This window comes from Macrosteles quadrilineatus, unplaced genomic scaffold (assembly GCF_028750875.1).
Source record: "Macrosteles quadrilineatus isolate MER2022 unplaced genomic scaffold, UCM_ALF_1.0 Scaffold_2__2_contigs__length_208266976, whole genome shotgun sequence".
NCBI lineage: Eukaryota > Metazoa > Arthropoda > Insecta > Hemiptera > Cicadellidae > Macrosteles > Macrosteles quadrilineatus.
Window position 1 is genome coordinate 183870854 of NW_026542595.1, and position 17440 is coordinate 183888293.

The 17440-nt window shown below is 34.9% G+C and overlaps 1 protein-coding gene across 1 annotated transcript; it reads left to right on the forward strand.

Moving 5' to 3' along the window:
* The first annotated feature begins 2928 nt into the window (after positions 1–2928).
* LOC128985202 (zinc finger protein 813-like) lies at positions 2929–16314 on the forward strand. Its single transcript, XM_054404588.1, has 6 exons — positions 2929–3036; positions 4567–4758; positions 9470–9767; positions 10467–11115; positions 12555–12668; positions 16211–16314. The coding sequence occupies exons 1-6, from the start codon at positions 2929–2931 to the stop codon at positions 16296–16298; spliced, it is 1449 nt and encodes a 482-aa protein (XP_054260563.1). The 3' UTR covers positions 16299–16314.
* The last annotated feature ends 1126 nt before the right edge of the window (positions 16315–17440 follow it).

Below are 17440 nucleotides of genomic sequence, written 5' to 3' on the forward strand. Positions count from 1 at the left end.
TTCCTAAGGAATGCTTCCTTATAACATCCAAATTGTCATAGAATATATTATTGGTTGAATCTTAATGCAATCAATATTATATTCATCAAATCAAATATCTTTCTAAGACAATTTCTTAAAATAGTCTTATTAGAAAGGTGTGAGCACGTAATAACATGTCTGATATACTCGTATGTTATGCAGGATATACGATCAAATATAATTGAAGTTTAGTTTTAGAAAAGGTTTGTAATGGATAATAATAAGCCATAAAATGAATTCTGAATGATTAATTTCAGATATTGCAATAGGAATTTTGGGTGCACGAAAAGATGTTCCATTTAACATATCACACTTAATGTCACATTTAACACCATGAGCCCCACCATGTCTTTCACTAATAGTTAATAATATACGTGTCTATACTATTATATACAAATCTAATGGTGTCTGTCTGTATGTGTGTTACTAATAGGTGCAAAAACTACTGAACCAACTGGGCTTAAATTTTACAAAAATATAGCTACCATACCTAGGACTATTATAGGACTATTCACATTTCGATACTGACCGTAGGCTTTGCCCCTTTGGCTTTAAACGTTCTGAGGTGAAGATTTTAAAAGTAAATATTGATTGGTCTCCATGGCTGCGATTAGAACACTAATAATGTTTGTTTACATTTGCTTTGACATTTAAATGTAAACAAGAAGAACTGCTAAACTGCATATTTTACAATTTCAGACAGCTGATACAAAGAAATTAAATATAATATTTTCCATAACTATGAGGTAGGTTCATTTTAATCTAACCTTTTATCATGGATTATTTATTCTAAAACTATGTCAATGATTATAGAAAAAAAGATTCTATAACCGTTGCTGTATCAACTCCGGCTCTGCTTTGGATTGTTTTAAGCGTCTAAGTTATGCAAATAATGTTATTGATATGTTTTCATGGAATATCAATAAATTATTCGTATTCTTTCTTTCAGAACGTAAAATGTAACCTCAAAATGCCAATTCTAAGGATAAGGATAGTAGGTTTATGAATTTTTATTCATTACCGTCAACAAACAATGTTTCAAAATGATGATTTACTTCTCAACCAACAATAACCATTTAATTCCACAATTTCAGTGTTTAAAATAATTTTTAATGCCAAACGGATCAAGGCGTGAATAGAGATGTAATTCATCTCCAAAACTCTAATCATTCATGATTGTTTGAATCGGTGCGTTTTGGTTTTACGTTTTTTAAACTCGTTTGCCATTAATTATAAACTAAGACACAGAATCTGTGAAGCTGTTACTGTGGATTCACTACTAAGAGCACCGACTGAGCCATGTCTCGCCAAAATATGTTTACAAAGTCTATGGCTCCTTGGTCAGCTGTACCCACTACTTCCTAGTCACGGGTGTACGACAAGTGGTTGAACCTGGGAGAGTCCAGCTGCGGGGAGAATGGAACCCTCCCCTACAAGCTACCCCCACAGGCCACATTGACAACGGTTCACGCCAGACTAGAGCAGGAGAGGATAACATCGCCGGGATTAGAGCCTATTCTTTTAATTGTTTAATTGATCATGGCCCGGGCCAAAGAGGATTTCCACCACGATAAGAGATAAGGGTGTCATATTTCATAACCAGAGGCTTTGGCTGAGGAAATTGAAAATCATACAGCCGTGTGGTACACCTGCTGCTGGGTGTGTGTGTGTGTGTGTGAGTGGATGAGGGTGTGGACATGGCACTGTGGTGTGGATAATTTGGCATCACTTGTACTATAAGATACGATTTTTACTTTTTGAAAATATTCTGAAATATACGTAGGCCTTGTACAAACAGTACACAATAAAAAACTACATATTATAACAACGAAAAACATGGACACATGTGCTAAGTTTGTTAACCACCGAAGAATTTAAAAAAATTCAAATATAAATACGCACATAGACAATATTCAAATTTATCTATGTAATGTTTGTGTAAAATAATAGTCAATGGTAAGTCTATAATCTTTAAAACATGTCATGGATTATAACAGAAAATATAGAAATGTGCTTAGTCTGTTGACTCCAGAAAAGCTCAACATTAAAAGAAAGAACTAGTTATCAAGTCCAGGTAAACTGTCCAGTGCCCAATGAAGACGACAGCTTCGTTGCCCTGACAAAAATACTTAAGTACTAAATACTCAAATACATTTACCTTACATTCCGGATTGCGTTACAATAATCTTCGGGGCAAGCTAAAATTCATCTCACACCTTCAGTCAAATTGTTGTTCATCTTTGGGCTAGAGACAATTCGTTCAAATGAGTAGACGAAAATATTTTTTTCCAGAAAAACTAAAAGTCATCTCCAAAATTCAACCGCCTACATTGACTGTGTAAGGTCTGTCAAGGCTATATCTACTGTAAATCTTCGTAAACAAATTCTTACTAGTTGTTAACAAGTGGATACTCTGAGAATTATCTCATTATTAATTTTGAACTATCATTCAACACTATTACCGTACTGTCATTATTATTGTTGTTATTGTTTTTGATTATATAAGATTACATTAGTAGAAATCTGCACGTTCCGATAACGCTAGAAAATATGAACCAAGAGTTAAATCAAATCATTAATTATTTCAAAACTTTTGTTATGAAGTTTACATTTTTCTAGCAAAAATTACTGTAAAATTCCATATTAAAAAATCAACCTCTTTGTGTAAGGAGCACAATTTAGTGTATCTACAGCACAATCAGATTGATCTATTATGTGAACTAATAATTATTAAGATTACACGATTATTCAATGTTTTTGTAAAGAACAAAATATAATTTTTATCAATTATAAAACAACACTATGATGGTCACAACACGGACAGTGCACTAAGAACTGGAAAGTGAAAATGGTAAATGAAAGAGTTGAAACATAGATTTCATCGAACAGGTAAGTCAACAAACACCAATGGGGTGGAAGGAGAGAGGGGGAGAGAAGCGTGCCGTGGCGGGTGGCAGCACGCGTGCAGGCCACGTGACCAAGTGGCCAAACATGCCACCAACAATCTGGTCATTTGTGACTCTTACAACGATTAAAACTGCAGCGACTTGTCAACATGTGTAGATTTTTATATAGGTAGGCCATTCTGAATACACAATGTTGTACAACAATTTTTTAATTGTACGAGTATTTTTACGTTTTTATATTTTTAAGGAAGGTATTGTGTTATTATGTATGGCTAATATTATATTCTATTCCGAATTGGTTTCAAAAATGTATTACAAATTCCGTACGAATTCCGTATAAATTTGAAATAGTATTCCCGAAAAAAATATTCGGAAAACAAAAGTGGTCCTTAATAATCTGAGCGGTTAAAGAAACTAGAAAATGGTTAAGCTCTATTAAACATTTTTTTCTTTAAAACTTATACTTACATACCATTCGAAATTTTACCAGCATTAGTCTCAAGAATGTATTGCATAAATTGTCCAAATATCTGTACAGTATTATCAAAATGGAGCTGTTCGTTGGAATATAAAATTTCAAAATATTACAGGCCAATCAATTGTTTTATCATCTAACCCTTCTTCTCATTAACTGGTTTCCATTTTATTGAAACTATACCTGGTTTTTTATGGTTTCCCTATGAAACTTATTTTTAATGTGTTTACTATTACTAAGCATTCAAATTCTACCGTGTATGAAATTTATCATTAACATGAACATGATAAAATGTTCTGTCCTTAGTACATTAAAGAATAGATTTTACCATTGCTTTTGATTATATACAGTCATCACATTCTATATGGACCAGTTTCAACCAATTTTGTATTTTAAGAAAATTATCCTCGTAATAATACTGATGTTAAATTTTCTCTCTTTTGGTCTTTGATGTGTACTTAAAAAATGCTATAGCTTACAACTAGTTGTCCGTTAAGTTTGGCCCCATCCAAAAGATGGACAATATAATAAAGATCATCCAAATTAAAATCATGTGAGTTGTTCACTTTGTAAAAAGCTATTTTTAATAATGTTGTGTGGTAAGCTGAAAGTGTTGTAAAACCATGTCTTGTGCGGTCTACAGAGAAGACAGCTGCTTTTAGTTGTCAGTGTATTTGTACAAAACCCTCGATTATTACACTTCCCTCAGACCCCCCTGTACCCCCAAAATATTAGGAACTGAACTTAATAAAATCCACAGCACCAGACCCAAAAACACAAGAATTAGGAGATCTCAGAAAATACACACAACAATCTTCCCAAACCATTCCAACAGTTATCCACCCAAAACCACACTTCGAACCACAAACCACAAAACTGCACGTGGCCCGAACCTGCCCGACCATGACGTATCAATTAGCTCGCTTAAAGACCAACTTATATTTATTAAATCCGCGAGGGTCCAGCCTCCCCCTGCAAGGTGGATCATGGGGCGCCCCTCCCCCTGATAGCACAAACTAATATATAATGAGTTGTCAATGATGGAGGCGCACTTTGCTTTGGGGTCGGCAGCGAACAGGTCGTTGCAGTGGTTTGAACTCAAGTTTTATTTTAGTTTCAAAGTTCACAAAGTGGTGTTGGTTTTTTACTGTGTGAGGTTTGCAGAGGTTTATGACGGTTTTCCCAATGTTCCCGATCATCCCTCAGCATCTAGCTGGGCGGCTGTCTCTGCCCCGCCCACAAGACGCCCGGGGTGCCAAGACGCTGGTGGTGGCCGCCCAGGGCGTCCCAGCCTACACCGCCTCCCCGCCCATCCCTTTGGAAGACGTCGTGACTGGAAAACTGGACAGAAATAAGGTGAGAGTCGACGTAGTTTTTAATGAGGTTTGAATTTGAAAATTTGTAAGTGGTAAACTATTTTGTCAGTCTTGGTACTAAGAACTGTTTTGTGTATTTTGTATTTCTTGTTTAACCCGTCTGTTTGTCCGTTTTTCTTTTTTTTAGTAAAAAAAATTGTATTTGGATGATTAATAATAAGTTTAATCAAAATATTTGTTGTTTGTTTTATAAGTTTTAGAGTATTTTGCAAGTCTTTATTGGAACAAGTCAACAGTGTTAATATGGGCAATTAAACATATAAATCATTCATCAGACTCCTATTTGCATTGGAAGTTGTATATTAAGTCGTCAGTAGTTTTGGTACGAATTTTACCTTTAATATACAGGATGAGGCAATAAAACGAAATATTTCCTGCAGAGCACTGTTCAGCGGCAGGTCGTCTGAGAGGAGTGGGAGGCTAGTTGGAAAGCCTAAACAATGCCATTTTTGTAGTCAAAGAGCAGTGGTCGCCTGAGCTAGTGTGCGGTTGTTATGAAATTGTTTTTAAAAAGTATTGAATTAATTAATTGCAACTCAGCGGCAGTTTCATGCATTCTTTAAATTACGGCGACATGGAGAAGTTCCGTTGCGTAGCACAATAATGCGGTGGGTTACTAACTTTAGAACAACGGCTTCTGCGGCGGAAAGGAAGCTGACAGGCCGTCCAAAGTCAGATCGGACGCCCAACAACTAAACATTCGATAGAGTTCGTGCTGCTGTGGAAAACAGTCCTCGTAGGCCCGCCCGAAAACAAGCGGCTGCCTTGAACAGTCTGACCGCTCAGTTACACGAATTTTTAGGTTAATTTTCATCCCTACAAATTAATTAGAATAATAATCTATTTAATTTTGTTAATTATCCATACAGAAAATTACGTTGGAACCTTTCCATGTCCACATAACAGAATAAAATCACTGAGTTGCAATAACTGATTCATTACTTTTTTTTAACGATTCGATAATAACCGCACGTAGCTCATTATAACCACTGCTCTACGACTACAAAAAATGGCATTGTATAGGCTTTCCAACAAGTCTACTCACACCACCCTCAGACGGCCTGTCGCTGAACAGTGCGCTGAATAAAATAGATCGGTTCTTTTGCCACACCCTGTATAATAAGACGTTCTTTTACAAGTTTATTTGAAATGGACGTTTAAAATACAATTCAGGAGGTTATCTTTATTTTAAAATGTTACTTGTCCAGTTTTTTATTTGTATTTATTTGAACTGTGAGTTCATTTGAATGAAATATTAATTCATGAAGCGAGAGTTTTAATTTAGATTAATTTAAAACAAAAAAATAATTTTTGTTCTCCATATGTTTAAAATTTAACAATCATTATACTTGGCATTTTTACGAAACGTTATTCGTTGGTACAATACGTGTGATGTCTTCACTGCTCTTTTGATCCATAAAATAAGTTACTGTGATTAGCCGTTAACGTAAGTGAAATCGAAAAATACGTGATATTGTTTTACGTTTGTCTGATTCGTCCAACAATACGTATTAAGTTACAGGCCTACTCTTTGATTCTTCATAAATGTTGGTGACCGTAATATAAAAAGTTGCATATTATGCTCTTACGTATATTGTATTTGTATTCATTACGTGCAACGTTTCACCGACTTTTTGATCTAACTAAAATTATTCATTCGAACATTCATCAACGGGATCGGTTCAAAACATTTAAGCCTAGATATTGATTATTTAAATATCTTAGTAACGATTGTTCAGCACAATATGAAATATATTTTGATTTCGGGTACTTGGTAGGATTTTGTTTTCCTTGATGGGTTTCGTTTAGTTACAGTAAAAACCCCTAATCTTAACTAGAGTACAAAGTCCATTTAATTGTTTCTAAAGCTTTTAAACCTAAGGTTTTAAACATTACAACCAGGTATGATAAAATAAATATTTTGTAAATGTACGATATAAATAGTAGGTACATATTCTAATTCCAAATAATGAGCTCAAACAAAATATATTAGAAATTCCCCAAAAGGTTTATCAATATAAATGTAAAGGTAAGGTAATAAATTATATAATCTGGTAAGTATATTTTTAAAATAATCATTTTCAATTTGATATAAAACATCTCCATTGCAATGATTATAACGGCGTATTTACTAAACGTGGTAAATAAATGTTTCTGTTGCCTTCATTTCAGCGGAGGCAAAACAGTTACTGTCTCTGAATTGCCTACTCTTGCTTTGAAGGCTAGTTTATTAAAATTAATCTTATATCAGAATTTTATGCAGTTTTTGTGTCTTTTTTTACCACCAAAAGTAATTTCTGGACCACTTCTCTTGATTAACCATGCAAGACTAAAACAATCTTGTATAAAAATATAACTATCGTAAATTAAAAGTAAGCTATATTGTGTTTATGTACTATTTCTGTACGTTTTTATAAGCAACGAAAACTTTTGTAGTACATTATTTAATTAGTTATAGGCCGCAATAAATTTTAGAGTCATGGAACAAATCTACACTAAAGTGAATACAACTTTAAACGAGACCCTATTAATGTACAGTAACATTTGTGATGCTATACTCAAACAGGTGCCATTTAAATAGTAAGCAAATAAAAGATGTAAACAAAACTGTGTTAAAGGACGCAGCATTTAAATATAAAATATGCCATTTCCTATACTGGAGCTTAGAAAACATTAATTTAATTTTTTTACAATTTTACAATCATGCTTCAAAAAGCGCCCCAACGCTGCAGCAAACCTGCAGACATTGTGAATTTCTAATTTACTGATTGGATCTTTACTGAAACTAGATGTTACCCACGGGCTTCACCCCTTTTGACTTCATAAGTATTAATAAAACTATTGTTTGGTTAAGTTAAGCTGATATAAACAAAACAGAATACAGTAATGCAAACAAATAATCAGACCTGATTTTAATCTTACTAATATTATAAATGTGAAAGTTTGTGTGTTTGTTTGTTTGTTTGAAGTTCAATCACGCATTAACTACTGAACGGATTTGGCTGAAATTTGGCATGATGATAGCTCACATTCCCGATTAACATATAGGCAAATCCTTTTCTCAAAAACCCTTTCGGGCTCCGCCCCAGTGGCTCTGTAGTTCCCCATGTTAACCTTACGAGTATTCAAATTTAATGAGAATTAAAGAATTTAGTCAGCTGTTTCAACTAAAAAAGTTGTTTCTATGATATGCAAAAGCATTAAAAAGTTATAAGATTTACCAACAGGGTGCAGCACTATTATTTTTTCCCATTTATGAAAACAGCTAATTTGATCTAAGCAGCAACAAAAAACTGTGATACGCAATGAGAACTGTCAAAGTAGGATTGTTTACAATTGTGTTTATGTTTTTAATTTCATGAATTATTTATGATGATATTTTGTGAATTTTAAAAATTTATTTTTCTCTATTGTTTAGGATAAGTGGTAGAACATTATGGCTATAGTAGATGTGTATTACTATAGTATACCGTAATTTTAAAGAGAAAATTGTACCAAACTGTGTCCTGCCCCATTCCAGACGCAAAGCTTGAGTATAATAACTGCAATAAGCATTTTATACTCGATGCCAACCCCGTACGAAGGACGGGTACTCAGCTAGTAAGGTAATAAATTGAAAGAATAACAAACAAATAAGTACAGCTGAGTTATTTCAAACATTAGGTGTATGGAAAGTTCCGTTTAGAAAGGGATTACGACCTTAAAGGGCAATTTATGAAATAATGGATAGTTGTGTGCAAGGTTTCTCGTCATGACGAACATTTTAAGTATATTGTTTATAGTTTTCTCAAACGTTCATGGATACTTTGGGATTTATATATGGACAATTCATTGAGCTTATCAGATTTATTCTTTACTTAACTAACTTAATTTACCAGATGAATTATTCAAATATATTTGCCAGATTTTACCAAAATATATCCAAAAGGAAACAAAGTACAATAGTTTACTTAATCAGATAAGAATAACATATAAATTTTAAATGTATATTTTTTTGAATTTTCTCTTTAACCTTTACTCATACAACAATGATTCAGATAACAAATTATTTGGGGTTTTTAGGTCCACACGATGGTGTTAATGACAATTGGAGTTTTTATGTTTTTATGGTAAAAACTTAAAAACCTAATTATGACAAATTTAAAACTCCATAATATCTGGTGTACTTGTGCCTATGACCCGATCTTAGATCTTACTGGTTCGCAAATCCATTCAAGTGGATCCAGCCCTAACATTTATGCCAAGTTTCATTAAAATGGGGCCAAAATCACTCAAGTTTTCGAGTTCAGTTCACGGACGCATTATATATATATATATAAAACCCAAAATAATTGGCTAGATACAATCCCTAATTCCAATGGACTTGACCCCTGGTAAAGGAGCGAGCTGGTCTAGTGGTAGATTGCGAGACTTCGGTTCTTGAGGTCCCGGGTTCAAATTTCGCCAAATCACAAATGGATTTTACCTAAGCAACCCCTAGATCCAGCCTGTGAATAACAATCTTGGGCTCGTGCCTAGTGTCTTAGGACAACAGCAACAAAATGTACTTTACCCATAGTAAATAATAAATATGGCACCCAACATCTCTTGATTCTCTCATTCAGTGCTACCTCCAGTTCTATCCCTACTTCAGTGATTAGCCGGGCATATTGTACAAAAATGAGTCAGATTATTAATTTGATATGTTTCAGATTGAACTTGTAGTGAACAAAAACGGAGAGTTGACTATGGAAGACACTACCTGTTGGAGCTGGCTACGTCACGTCCGAGTGTCCCCAGACTGTCATAGCTACAACACGTTGGTGCATAGAGTACAAAATGTCTCCACCAGTGTAGCCAGCCGAACGGACTCCTTCCCCAGTGCTACTAACTACGTAACCTTACAAACTGTCCGGGAACTTCAGCTTGGAGAGGAATTGTGCATTTGGTTTGATGAGGAGGTCTTGGCAGCAGCTGGAATACCGTTTCTTACGCCAATGAATATACAAGGTACATTAAACATTTATGTATAGGTAGGTTATATCATTTAACTAATGAGGTACTGAGGGATGGGCTGATGATCATGGCTTTTAGTTGAGAGGTTTCCCCTAAACAGAGAAATTTCTCCTTATTTGTGGGATTGTACCTTGTTCCTCCAGGAAGTGCTGCGCTCTAACCAAATAACCGGTCTGGCATTACCGGTCAACATAACAGTGTTTAGCATCTTACAGTTAACAGTATACTGCCTCCCTGCCTCTTAGAGTAATGCTGCAGGATTATTTGTTAATACATGTTATACTCACGAATACTAGAAAAATACCGATATGGATCATAATAAACATAAACAAATGACGTTTTTGGCCCGAAAGTAAACAAAACCCCTATACTAATAGCGTTAATTAATTAACATATGTTTTTTTTCTACTTTTGGGTCAAAAACATCATTTGTTTAAGTTTATGTTGTTTATGTACTCATTAACCCGAATTTTGTAAATGAGCAAAAACCATGTTTAACCAAATTTAAAGAGCTTATTAAAAAAAATAATTTATCAAATATTTGTACTTGTAAGACAGAATACTGTAAATAAATTAACAGAATTCAATAAATCAACATTGAATTCCAAATATTGTTTCTAGTTTTCTATCAGAAGAATGTATAACATTATTTCCTACCATGATTTTTGTACATTAAAAACTTTCGTGTTTCAGGAGAGAAAAACTACACTTGTCATCGATGCAGAAAATATTTCGAGTTCCCAAACCCTCTGAAGATCCATCTGGCACTTGAGTGTGGAACCATGAGAAGAGTTGAGTTGTGGAAGAGATTGTCAAAAACACAAGAGGGTCTTTCCACTAGTGAATTCAAACTTTGCGAACTAAAATTGAAAAGTGTTTTTAACTTCAACGATCACCCTAAAGCTTTCAACAGTCCAAATTCTCCAGAAAACAGCAATCTTTCAACGTCTTCTGATCCAGCATTCTTCACCCTAAAATCGGAAGAGATAGAAAGACCTCATTCAGAACCAGTTTCCGAGCGGCATTCTGCTTTCAAGCCGTACTTGACTTTGAAAATTCCAAAAAGCGACTCAACAGAATATACTACTAGCTCTCTAGCACATCTACCGAGTAATTTGATTTTTTCACATTCTCCATACGCAACGCAGAGCTTATCAAAGATGGAAATGCATTCGTTCTCCTCGATAGCATTGAATGATAAGAACAGCACGACTATGATTGATAAGCAGGCAGTAGAGATGGAAACTTTGGTCAGTAACCTGGGCAGATCCAAACAAGGGCATCTCTGCATCTACTGTGGCAAAGTGTACTCCAGAAAGTATGGGCTGAAAATTCATATAAGGTAAGATAAACTTTTTATGGTGTAGGAAGGGTCAAAATATTAAATTAGAGGTTTAATTAAGTAAAAAAAAAAACACAAAACTAACTCACCTTAGAAATAACACCAAAGATTCACAATGCAATAAACTTAACAATTCCACCCCTCCAAGAGTACTTCAGATGGAAATACCAGTAGAGGGATAGAAGGTAGAGGTAGAGTTTGGATTAGGTGGTATATATAGTACATCTTCTCGTTGCAAAGCACGGGTACAGCAGCTACTCCTTATATATAATACGAAAGCGATTTCTACAAAACACTACTCCTCCCTTAATGGACGGATTTTCACAAAAGATGTGTCAAGATTAAGTATTTTTTGTGTAGACGCCCCCTTTCACCAATTCCTGTAATAAAAATCCACGGCTTTGCTCCACAGGCAATAAAAATCCAAATGCATTTCATAAGCTCCTGTTTTGTAAATCCAGTAAATCTTACTTCAATAGTGTGATTTGTCAAGTGTCAAGATATTTTGCATCATGTGTACATGTTGTTAGTTGAATATAAACGAACAACACATGGTTTAATATAAAGCAAGTATTGGGTTAGATACAAATAAATATCAGAATTCAATAATATTTTCCGTGGTTGAATAAAATGCCACTGCAGCAAGATAATGTTTTGAAACCAGTAGAAGACGAAGATTAGTACGTCTTCAGTACTTCTTCATCGACTTAGACAAAATGATGAGACTAATTATGCAGCCGCATTGGACTATCCAGAATCTCATTCTCTTGGACCCATGATCAACATATGAAGATTTTGTTATGCATTATATGTCAACAATGAAAAAACCCGAGCTCTGTGTACACTATGTGTGTTGTCATAAGAATAAGATCACATCCTCATTCCTAACGTATAGTTTTTACAGTAAAATAGACCAGCTACATAACGTATAAACTTTATTAAATGACAATCAATTGTCAACAATCCAACAAATAGGTTTGTTTTCTAGCCCAAGGAAATATTGATAGAAACACAGTTGTCAGTTTTGTCGTCTTGTAATCCAGCTACTAGGAGGTCACGAATTATAGATAATTATAGGGATGCACTGTGGATGCGATGCTACCTGTTGTGGATTAACGTCCGCACTAGTGAGTACTACGACTATCTGCAGTACTATCCTAATAATTAGACCAATTTGTTAATTACGAGGAAAAAATGTGGTTTGGATTCCACAATAAACTGTAGGTCCCTTAGTTGCCATTAGCTGTATGGGCTATTAATTAACAGCTGTGTCTAAGGAACATGTCGGCCTTAGTCACTAACAAGACTACTAGATCGCGCCACTCATTCTACACTCATATTTGGGTTAAAATACGCACATAGTGGCGTCCCCATCTTAAATAATTGATAATGAATTTTTTTGTATTATTAGGTTAAATATATAGATTTTTTTATTTCAGGACACACACAGGCTTCAAACCTCTGAAGTGCAAATATTGTCTTAGACCTTTTGGAGATCCCAGCAACCTCAACAAACACGTGCGTTTACATGCAGAGGGAGATACTCCTTATAAGTAAGTCTACTATTTAAGGTACACATACCACATAACCTTATCACTCATCTTGCAACTTGCAATAATATTCGGCTTAGAATACACAGGGTGCGTGTCACTAACTCAAAGGACAAAGTCCAACACCGCCCCCTCGTCATATACTACTACAACACTCACGTCATATACTGCTACAACACTCACAATGAAGGAAGATCTTGATTTCAGTGCAATAGGAATTTCCGCACAGTGCTCGCCGCTCAGGCTCTTCTCAAGTATCTTTCTGGCACAACCCACAACATACTAGAAAGTTTCCATACTATACTAGATCTCTAAATGCAGGGTCGTCCCGTAAGCATGTTTGCCCTGAGCCTTACTTCTTAGTGGTTCCATCTTAGTATGAAAAGAAAAGATGGTACCTTTTGCTAGATTTAACTGTTTTCAATATAATAAATAGGTTACATACCTTATAAATCCGACAAACAGCTCATTTTAATTGAAGGTCGTTTACATGTTTCGGCTTGTATCGGCCATTGTCAAAACGTTGCAGTTGGATGGTGAAATCCTTGTCATTGTTTTCTACTAAAAGTACATACACGAACACATACACACGGACGGGACGAAAACATTACGAAATACGAATAAAACTTTAAATAGGCCTATTAAATACACGGCAGGACGCACGCACACCGTTGTCAAGGTCAGGATGCAGACTGGACTAGTTGTGTCGGTGTTGTCTTATCAGCTGATGTGGACTGCTGACCAATGGGCGTCGAACTCTGCCTTTGTTTTAATATGCTATTGAAAATGTGATGGGATTTGAATTTAAGTTTTTCATTCAGAATTACGCTCTCAAAATTGTTGTTCTCATTAACCTGTGCCTTATAAATTTCGAATTCTTCGAGAGTGTTAAGTCTGCTTCCCTTTTGGCAAATATGTAGGATTTCAAGGCCTTTACTAATATCGTTCATATCATGGTTTTTATCGACCAAATGCTGAGCAAACGATGATTTTTGTTTTGTATTACGAGGATCTGGTCTATGCTCCTTGTATCTAGTATTGAAATCTCTACCTGTCTGCCCAGTATACGTGCTAGGACAACTGGCACAAGTTAATTTATATACACCACATTTGTCATATTTATCACCACATCTGGTTGAATTGTTTAAAATATTTACGGAACGATTAGTTGTTCTGAAGGATAGATTTATACCATGTTTTTTCAATTGTTTGGATAGGCCGTTATGCAGAATGTTACTGTATTCAACGCAAACATACTTCTCATTGTCCTTTCTTGTGAACTCAGATTTACTGGCTTTTGATTTATGTTTGTGAATGAGCTTATCAATTAAATTAATATGGTAACCATTGGCTATGGCAGTGTGTTTTATTATGCCTAGTTCTTTCTCATAATTCGCAATAGACATGGGTATGTTCAAGAGCCTATGTACCATACTGTTGTAAGCGGCATGTTTCTGAGATGGCGGGTGGTAAGATGAGGCGTGGATTGTCATATCTGTTGTGGTTGGTTTCCTATAAACACTGTAATCAAATTTGTTGTTGATTTTCTCAATAGTGAGGTCTAAAAAGTTGATTTTATTGGCGTTTTCAGTTTCCAGGGTGAATTTTAGCTTTGGATCAATGCTGTTTAAATATTTATGTAATATATCAAGTTGTCTAGCACTTCCATCAAACAACAGTATAGTGTCATCAACATAACGATGGTACATTAGTATTTTATTTTTGAGTTTATTTTTATCAGAAAATATGTGTTCATTCTCAATGTGGTTAAGGTATATATCAGCCAAAATTCCAGACAATGGAGACCCCATGGCTAGTCCATCACATTGTTTGTAAAAGTTGTTGTTGAAAGTGAAATAGTTTTGATTAAGTATTTCCTTAAGTAGAACTATTATTTCATTTACTGCCTCTGGTAATAAATCGGAATCGGATAATAACTTGTTTTCAATGATGGTTAATGTTTTGTTGACAGGGACGTTGGTGTATAAATTTACAATGTCGAAAGATGCCAACGTTGAATGCATTTTTATGTTTGTATTTTTTGTCTTGTTGATAAAGTCGTAAGAATTAATTAGACTGTAGTTATTTAAAAACTTAAAGTACGTTTTCAAAATCTGTTCTAGCTTTTTAGCAACTTTGAAGGCTGGTGCTGTTGTGTAATTAACTAAAGGTAAGTATGGTACTAGGCTCTTGAACATACCCATGTCTATTGCGAATTATGAGAAAGAACTAGGCATAATAAAACACACTGCCATAGCCAATGGTTACCATATTAATTTAATTGATAAGCTCATTCACAAACATAAATCAAAAGCCAGTAAATCTGAGTTCACAAGAAAGGACAATGAGAAGTATGTTTGCGTTGAATACAGTAACATTCTGCATAACGACCTATCCAAACAATTGAAAAAACATGGTATAAATCTATCCTTCAGAACAACTAATCGTTCCGTAAATATTTTAAACAATTCAACCAGATGTGGTGATAAATATGACAAATGTGGTGTATATAAATTAACTTGTGCCAGTTGTCCTAGCACGTATACTGGGCAGACAGGTAGAGATTTCAATACTAGATACAAGGAGCATAGACCAGATCCTCGTAATACAAAACAAAAATCATCGTTTGCTCAGCATTTGGTCGATAAAAACCATGATATGAACGATATTAGTAAAGGCCTTGAAATCCTACATATTTGCCAAAAGGGAAGCAGACTTAACACTCTCGAAGAATTCGAAATTTATAAGGCACAGGTTAATGAGAACAACAATTTTGAGAGCGTAATTCTGAATGAAAAACTTAAATTCAAATCCCATCACATTTTCAATAGCATATTAAAACAAAGGCAGAGTTCGACGCCCATTGGTCAGCAGTCCACATCAGCTGATAAGACAACACCGACACAACTAGTCCAGTCTGCATCCTGACCTTGACAACGGTGTGCGTGCGTCCTGCCGTGTATTTAATAGGCCTATTTAAAGTTTTATTCGTATTTCGTAATGTTTTCGTCCCGTCCGTGTGTATGTGTTCGTGTATGTACTTTTAGTAGAAAACAATGACAAGGATTTCACCATCCAACTGCAACGTTTTGACAATGGCCGATACAAGCCGAAACATGTAAACGACCTTCAATTAAAATGAGCTGTTTGTCGGATTTATAAGGTATGTAACCTATTTATTATATTGAATACAACAGCTCAGGAGCTAGAATGGAAATGAATTTTAATTAACTGTTTTCCTCCGTCCTTTTACCCCATTACCATTCAGATCAGTAACTTACAGCAATTTGGATTTTCTTTTGCACGTTCTCTGACCAAAGTTGAAAGTGATGGGAACGAAAGTAGCAAGACTTGTAAATGTCATTGACCCTAGTACTTCAATTGCAAAATATAACTTTTCTTTGACTTGGCCATACATGATTGTTGTGCTTTATAGCTGTTTATTATACTTTTATATCATGGTTGGATGGAATTCCAGATCTAAAAATGATGGTTTCTTGTTGAAATTGGAATTTCTAATAATTAATGGTTCAATTTTGTTGCAGATGTGAGGAGTGCGGAAAGGTACTGGTAAGAAGGAGAGATCTAGAGCGACATATCAAGTCTAGACACCAACCAGATGACAGTGCATGAGTCAACTGCTATGTACAGTGTATATTGTAACAATAGGTAGCATATTTTATAAGATCAAACTAAATACAGAAGGCATATCAAAATTTGAGGCTCTTCTTGGCTCTTCCTAACAGTCTAACACTCAGGCTCAAGATTAGCTAAAATTGTAATATTTTGCACTTCAATCTTTGTTTTATCCTTAAACTTTGTTGACTATGGCTAAGGTAGATCTATTAATTCTATTTCCATGGATAAGAAGCCATTTTAGAAAAAAATATATGTGGTTGAATTAAGCCATAGACAGTGTACGCTATAATATTTGATCTCATATCAACTACCATAGTAACATAGGGAAGGGAATTACTTTTTACACCGTAACCCACTCTATGAGGGTCTCATTCACTCAGGCCACTTTCAAGCAAAATTTATAAGTTTTTTTGGGAAAATCAACATTAAAAATCGGACTACAGTTGTGGTCTGTAGCTCTGTACACATCCACACACACATCACTTTGAAAACTGGACCCACAACGGACATGTCCACTCAAAACTCAAACATTTTAAAGAAAACCATACTTTCTCCATATCCTAGAAGAAGAAAGTAAAAATTAATAGTGCTGCACCCTGTTGGTGAACCAGATCACATTTTAATGCTATTTAATATCATACTTTTATTCCTTTTAAATATGAATTCTCACAACACAAGGTTAACATGGGAAACTCCAGACCCACTGGGGGGGAGGCCCGAAAGGATTTTTTGATATAAGAGTGTCTATATGCTAATCTAGAATGTGAGCTATCATATCACATCAAATTTCAGCCTAACCCGACCAGTATTTTTAGTGTTTACTTGTCACAAAAATAAAATTGTCTCTGATTCTCTACAAGTTAAAGATTTTTGTTGGGATAGCAGACTTACCTAAATGGGAAAGCTACTCTGGCAGGAAAAAACTTAAGAAAATACACCATCTCTCTTTCCAAATTAAACTTTTCTCAAGTAAACATATTTAAAGCGTGATTAGCACAAAGATTTGGTGATATTGTGCCATAGTGGACACTTTCCCACTCAAATATGCCTCAGATCTAAATAGTCCGGTGTTACACATTTACTTCAACATCAGTTTAATAATGTTGACCTATAAATAAAAAAAAATCTATGGGTTA